Below are 7,161 nucleotides of genomic sequence, written 5' to 3'. Positions count from 1 at the left end.
CATCCTGATCAACATGGACTTCGCCACAGATGAGACCAGAAGAAACGATACAATGGTCAATGTCCGAAAGTGAGCCACTATTATGGATACAGGAATAGGAGGAATCTTTCTTCAAAATTTTGTAACTATTGGGTAGGGAATCTAAAAGAAGCTCAGTCCGCACTGATGAAGAATTAATATTACAGTTCATATCACCAATTAATAACCAATCCAGTCCATAACTCTCAATGCCATTCAAAAGACTTTTTATTAATGCACAAGATTTTGTAAATTTAGTTAAACTTCGGAGGGATTTCTGGTCGCAGGGGAGATAAACATTAATGAGGAAAAGGTTGGCAAGACGAATAGCAATATAACAATCACTCTCGTGAACACATAAAGGAGGTGGTGAAAACAGCGTCTTTTTTATTAAACATGCTAGGCCACCTGATGGTCGGCCAAAGGTTTTGCGTGCACTTTTAGAAAAAACTGAGTGTTCGTTAATTCTCTGTAGGGAGTTTAAGCTCACTAAAGGAAGGAGATGCTCCTGGAGGAATAAAACATCAAAATTTTCTAATTTCTGATCTAAAGAAGCGTCTTTATCCTTAGTACCGTATTTTGAACGAACATATAGTGAAGTTAGTCTTAGCACTCATTTTCTAGTATAGGACGATCGTTTCGACAGAAGTTCACGAAGAATTCGGCATTTCATTGAGAATGACACATGATTGCCTTGACAGTTCGCACATTTTGGTGTAGCCTGGCACGGAGAATCAGGCGAGGATTCATGTTGCCCTGCACAACGGGAGCAGCGTTTTTCTTTATCACAATTTGATTTTAAGTGATTTGGTGATTGGCAACTACAAGATTGGGTATATCTCATACCCAATCTTTATACCAAGTCGAAGTGCATTAGCGAGCGCAACAGCGTTTTCAAAAAACACTCTAACAGCCAAAGAATTGCCTATTCGTTTCGCATGAGTAATATTGTTGCAATCAATTAACATTCCCTCATCAAAATTGGTCGGTATACCTTTAATGATTCCAATATATTTCTTTTCTTTTACTTTGACGTCACAATCTCTCATTACAGTTGGAACGGCATTACAAAAATTTCTTGCATTTATCTTTTCAATTCGTACCACCAGCTTATCGCCAGAGGGCTTAATGCTATGAATACATTCATGACCTGGAATAGAGTCTATTATTTCGCGACGCTTGGCAGGATTATCTAATTCTGTTGGGACTTTAGAAATAACAACGGTCGTCAGATCGGGATTCAATGACTGAGCGCCAGGGCTGCTAATACGGGGGGAATTTAAGATCATACGACGAAATCTTCTCACGAATTTGCTTCAGTTCCGAATCAATGCTTACAAGCTTTGAGGCGAAGCTAGAATAAGCCACAGCAGGAATAACAGGAACCTCGGTAGGTAAAATAATCACGTGTGTAGGTAAAGACAAATTTTCGCTGTCGCATTTCTAGAAGATTTCCATAATGTCCTTAATGTGACGGTAACTAGCTTGATCGCCTTGGCGTCTTTGCACACGTTCACCCTCGTAAACATGAGACCAAAGTTCAATTTTAGCCGCCATAATAGACTTCTCATCGAAAAAACCCACAGCAGGGTTACCAATAACTTCATCACTTACTCCTTTTTCAAGATTTGATTGCACGAAATTCAACACTGACGAAGGTACATATTCCGTCATAATGGTATAACCAACAAATATGGACAATTAGCCAAAGTCCAAAATCAAATCAGTTTATTACTCACCATGCTGTAAAACAGCTAACATCCGATTAAATTATTTTCAAAATAATCCTTTTCAAAGTAACTGAATTCGTTATTTTCGTCACATTGTAGGTCAATAAGTATAGTAGGGATTATGCGTCACTATAATCCCTATTGCAAAATTTTGAGTTTCTTCACATAAAACTTACTTAATTAATAATGTTCATGCAATATCCAATTTAGATAATGACACTTTGAACTCTGAATTGATACATTCCACGTGTAATACGAAGGCACTTCAGTATACAGTAGGTTTTTGTTAAAGAATCATTTTGACATAACGAAAAGAAAGCAGTTAACGTTGTAGTTTTGTAGTTTTTTTTTGTAGTTTTTTTCTTTTTAGGTTTTCTTTATTTAGTTTTTTTAACTGTTTTCTTTTTTAGTTTTATTCTTTTCTTTTAGTTTTTTATTTTTTTTATTCTCATATATACGTGTTTTCTCTTCTTTTTTTCTTTTTTAGTTTTTTCTTTTTTTTAGTTGTTTAGCTTTTTTAGTTTTTTTAGCTTTTTTCTTTTTAGTTTTTTACCTTTTTTTATTTTTTAATCTTTTTTAGGTTTTTTCCTTTTTTAGTTTTTCTTTTTTATTTTTTTTTATTCTTTTGTTTTTTCTTTTTTATGTTTTTTTTCTTTTTTAAGCTTTTTTCATTTTTTCTTTTTCTTTATTTTTGTCTGTCTTTTTTTTAATTTTTTAATTTTTTGTTTTCTCCATTTAAGTTTTTCTTTTATTTTTTAATCTTTTCTTTTCAGTTTTCTAATTTTTTTTCCTTTTTTCATTTTTTTTCTTTTTTTCATTTATCTTTATAGAAGATATTTTTGAATTCTTTTAAGTTTTTTTTTAGTTTTTTAGTTTTTCTTTTATTTTTTATTTTTTACTTTTAGTTTTTTTCCTTTTTTAATTTTTTTTCAGTATTTTTTATAGAAGATTGTTTTTAGTTAGTTTTTTTTATATATTTACGTCATACTTAGTGACAGACAGACAGTGTGACGATAAAGATAGTGCAACAGACGGACATTACATCTATATATATAAAAATAAGTTGTCTGTCTGTGTGTCTGTCTGTGGATCAGGTGACGTCATGTTTCTGTGTTGACTGACGTCATGAAATTAGTTGTCGTCATTTTTGCTTTGACGGTGACGTCATTAACGGTATTTAAGACATTTGTTCACGGAAAAATGTTTAATTGTAAAATGACTGAAGAACCTAAGCGCCCCACCAACTAGGTGTTGGGGTGGCGCGAAGCGCCACCCCAACAGCTAGTTATTATATATATCTATCTATCTATATGTATAAAAATAAGTTGTCTGTCTGTGGATCAGGTGACGTCATGTTTCTGTGTCGACTGACGTCATGAAGTTAGTTGTCGTCATTTTGTCTATGACGGTGACGTCATTAAAGATATTTAAGACATATATGTTCACGTAGAAATCTATTAATGTTTAAGTTTAAAATGACTGATGAACTTACAATGGCAAAAGCCGATGAACATGCTCAAAGATTCTATGCCAAAAAACTTGCTGCTGATAGAGAAAGTCAGAAAAGAAAGCGTGCCGAGGAATCAAAAGAACAGCAAGGAAACAGGCTTGAGGCTAAAGAACGCAAAACCGCGCAGTTAGATGAAGATCCACCTGGACAGCGAGAGTACTGGACCGATCACTGTGTTTATACTTCCTTTTGGAAGGTAAACTATTTGGCAATCTACACCAACAACCTCATTGTCCTATCTACAACCACATTTTCAGAAATGAGATTTTCCCAAGTTTGGTCATGCTGTCCGAAAATGCCCCGCCATGGGGCATTTTCGGACACCCCCGGGGCATGATCGGACATGCCCCACCTCTCAAAGAAAAGTACTGCAAAAGTGTTAACAAACTTCGTATATTTGTGTGAAAGTAAGAAAAGTAATTAAAAGTACTGGTACTTAACCATCACTTTACATTAAAGGCTGAGAAATCACGTGAAAACACATGTCCAGCAATGGATCTTGCTGTCCCACCTGAGGAACTAGGATCTGGTAAGACTAGGACAATATCCTTTTTGTCGACCGTTGCTTTGTCCTCAATCTCTGGGAATACGAACTTCGGGCCAATCTTTCTCAAAAACTTGACGTCAGCAACATCGTTATCGATAGACTCGACTAGCCCAACGTAATACACACACGAGGACTTGCTTTTTCCTAATTCAAACTTGACGAGAACGAACTTTCCGATTTGGATGGGAGAAACCGGTCTGTCCCTCGCCACAACATCATCCTCTCCCAAATCAAGTGACATGTCCGACTCATCATCACAAATGTCATCTGGCAGTTCGGGTTCTGATGAACTGGTCTCCGAAACTGAAAGCCTGATGAAAGCTGATGGTTTTCGCTTATTTCCCACCTTGGTCTGTCGACGACCGACCATTTTCTTGGTTTTAGTGATTTTCTTTTGTGGCGTTTTTTTCTTGGCTTTCTTCGCTTCTCTGTTGTGCTTTTCTTTTTCCAGCTGTTCTTTTTCAGGGGTATCTGTCAGTATGCGGGTTTTTCCTCTTTTTCTTCAATTCGAAGGATTTCTTTTTGTTGGGTTAATCCTTGGGTGCGGCCTTACAGACTCGGGGGTGATAGGAGCTGTCCCGGATGTACCGGGAGCGGGACCTTCAGGTTCAGAGTCCTGGATAACTTCACCGTGATCTGCTGCCTCTGTAGTAGAGTTAGTAGTTGCAGCTAGTGGAACGTCAGTAACGAGAGCAGGGAGAAAATCTGATTCGCCAAAAGCATGACGATTGAATTGGAAAACACCGGGCTTTTGAAACCCAGCAACAATGTTGCTGGGGCAGAACTTATCTAGGAACGGTTGTCGGGATAGCTCGGCTACTTCATGGATCGATATTCTGCCACCTGGATGTGCTATAAGCCATTCGTTGAAACTATTACGTAGCCCGTTTTTAAAAGGGTCCATAAACACTGATATCAAGGGGTTGCAGTTTATGTGAACAGTGTGGGGGGAACGTCAGCACAACAATTCCGTTTTCTATGCAAAAGTGAACAATTTCAACGGAGATATGGCTGCCGTGGTTATCCATCAAAAGCAAGTGAGGATCTTCCTTCGTCGATTTTGTTTCACTTTGAAAATGCTTGATAGAGAGGAGGAAATTGTCATCCGTCATCCAGCCGCTTTTGTTAGACAGACCTAAACTTCCAGGTGGGCCCAGGTTAAACATCCGGCAATTCACATGAACTCTAGGGAAGACAAAAACAGGAGGGATAACCCGTCCGGCTGCATTGATGAAAGCTAGCATAGTCGTGTTCTCTCCCCGCTTTGCTGAAGCAATTTGTGAGACTTGCTTAGCCCCCTTCCTGGCTACAACCTTGGGGGGATCCAAAACAGGGATACCTGTTTCATCACAGTTCCAGATTTTGCTAGGAGGAAACTTATGCCTGCTGTAAACTTCTGCTAGGTTGTCATAGAACTTGCTGACCACTGGAGCATTAAACCCGGAAGCACGTGCTTGACTAGTATTTTCTGGAGACCGGATTGATAGCTCATTTCCTCTCTTCATAAACGAAGAGAACCAGTCTAGGCCTGCCCTTCCCTTTTCCGTCCACGTTAAGGGCATCTTCACATTAAGCTTTACTGCAAACTCATAGGCAAGCTTACGAGTTGAAAGCCCTGTCAGCCCATGATTCATCAGCGATGCTGCTTTTAAGTATTCGGTGAGTTGCTTTTCTTGCTCTCTAGTAAAAACTTGCCAAAATCCACGTCTCTCAGATGGCAGGACCTTAGCCGGAGATTTATCAGTTTCCAGAATATCGGGCTGGGCATCCAGTTCAGCACGGTATCGTCTAAAGGCATCATTAACTGTTGACTTTTTGAGTCCAAAGTTCTCCGCAGCTGCTCTGATAGAGCTACCATCTTTGACGATCGAAGCGACTGCTCTTTGTAATGTTGCTAGATCAGGGGGTGGTTTGTCTCGTTTTCGTTGATACGTTCGTACCATTTTCTGAAAAGAAATAAAGTATTAGAACTGATAAGAATAATAGTGAAACTATCAAATTATCAAATATATTTTATTTTTTATGTTATTCCCCCCTCTCCCTCTATAAAGTCCTGCCAGTCGTTCTTCCAAGAATTATCTAACTGCATTGATGTTAGGATTTTGATGTTAGTCAGAATTTTAGCTTTAAGAACAACTGCACAGGGGCGATTAGATTAGAATGCAAAGTATTTTTAACGTTATCTCAAGAATAGAAGAGCTTCATTATGTGCATTAAATTTTTACTTCATTAAATACAGATAACTTGTGTTTAATTTAATATCAGAATAGCTTACAGTCTATCTTTTTCCACTATTAAATTATAGTGCAATTTCTTTTAGGTTTAAAAAATTACGAACTTTCAAATTTAGGTACACCTTACCATTTTAAAAGAATTCTAAAAACAAATCCTAAATAGCACAATTCTACCTCCATGAATAGATGGATCTAAAACTAGCGAAATAGATGGATCTAATGGATACGTTCGTACCATTTTCTGAAAAGAAATAAAGTATTAGAACTGATAAGAATAATAGTGAAACTTGTGCAGGTCTGTGCAGCTTTATTTCAAAGTCTGGCAAGAGTTTTAACACTTCACTTTGAACTTCACATGATGGGGGCATTTTGGGACAGGCAAGAAATAATGTCCGTACATGCCCCGTAATCTGTGTCCGGAAATGCCCCACAGTGACCTTTAATAAAAAGATGGCTGCCAAAAAAAAAAAAATATGAAATTATATACATTACTTTATAATTAGAAAGTAGCCAATAGATCACTCTCTTACCTGCCGAAACTGCTTTCCCCTAAAGCTTGCAGAACGCCTGAAAATTGACAAGGAACATACTTCTAGAAATTTAAATTTACCTCCAAATTTGCATCTGACCCTCTCAAAGGAACATTTATTACTGAATTCTAGTCAGAATTTGATCGAACGTGCGTTACATGCTCGCCATCTACTAACATTTTTGTCAAATTTTTGTATCGATATCTGAACGAGCAATATCGTTTGTCCGATCATGCCCCGTGTCCGAAAAAGCCCCTGTCTCCCTTATATATATATATATACATATATATATATATATATATTTATAAATATATATATATATATATATATATATATATATATATATATATATATATATATATATATATATATATATATATATATATATATATATATATATCTTCTATATATATATATAAAAATAAGTTGTCTGTCTGTGTAACGATGACTCTGGTCAAACATTTTCAGATCAATTGCTGGCAATTGGAAACGGAAAGCTATGTGTTGGGGCGGCGCGAAGCGCCACCCAAACAGCTAGTATATCTATATCTTCTATATATATAAAAATAAGTTGTCTGTCTGTGTGTCTGTC

General features: G+C 36.9%; 1 protein-coding gene across 1 annotated transcript; it reads right to left on the bottom strand.

Moving 5' to 3' along the window:
* Positions 1 to 4,695: 4,695 nt before the first annotated feature.
* On the bottom strand, positions 4,696 to 5,748 carry LOC136025507 (uncharacterized). Its single transcript, XM_065701537.1, has one exon. The coding sequence runs from the start codon at positions 5,746 to 5,748 to the stop codon at positions 4,696 to 4,698; it is 1,053 nt and encodes a 350-aa protein (XP_065557609.1).
* Positions 5,749 to 7,161: the final 1,413 nt, after the last annotated feature.

Source organism: Artemia franciscana, chromosome 3 (assembly GCF_032884065.1).
Source record: "Artemia franciscana chromosome 3, ASM3288406v1, whole genome shotgun sequence".
NCBI classification, from domain to species: Eukaryota; Metazoa; Arthropoda; class Branchiopoda; order Anostraca; family Artemiidae; genus Artemia; species Artemia franciscana.
Note: the sequence above shows the minus strand (reverse complement) of the source record. Positions and strands in the feature narration are given on the sequence as shown.

What these genes read in the sequence shown, in the direction of transcription:
- LOC136025507 (XM_065701537.1), bottom strand. Translation starts at nt 5,748, where the DNA reads ATGGTACGAACGTATCAACGAAAACGAGACAAACCACCCCCTGATCTA.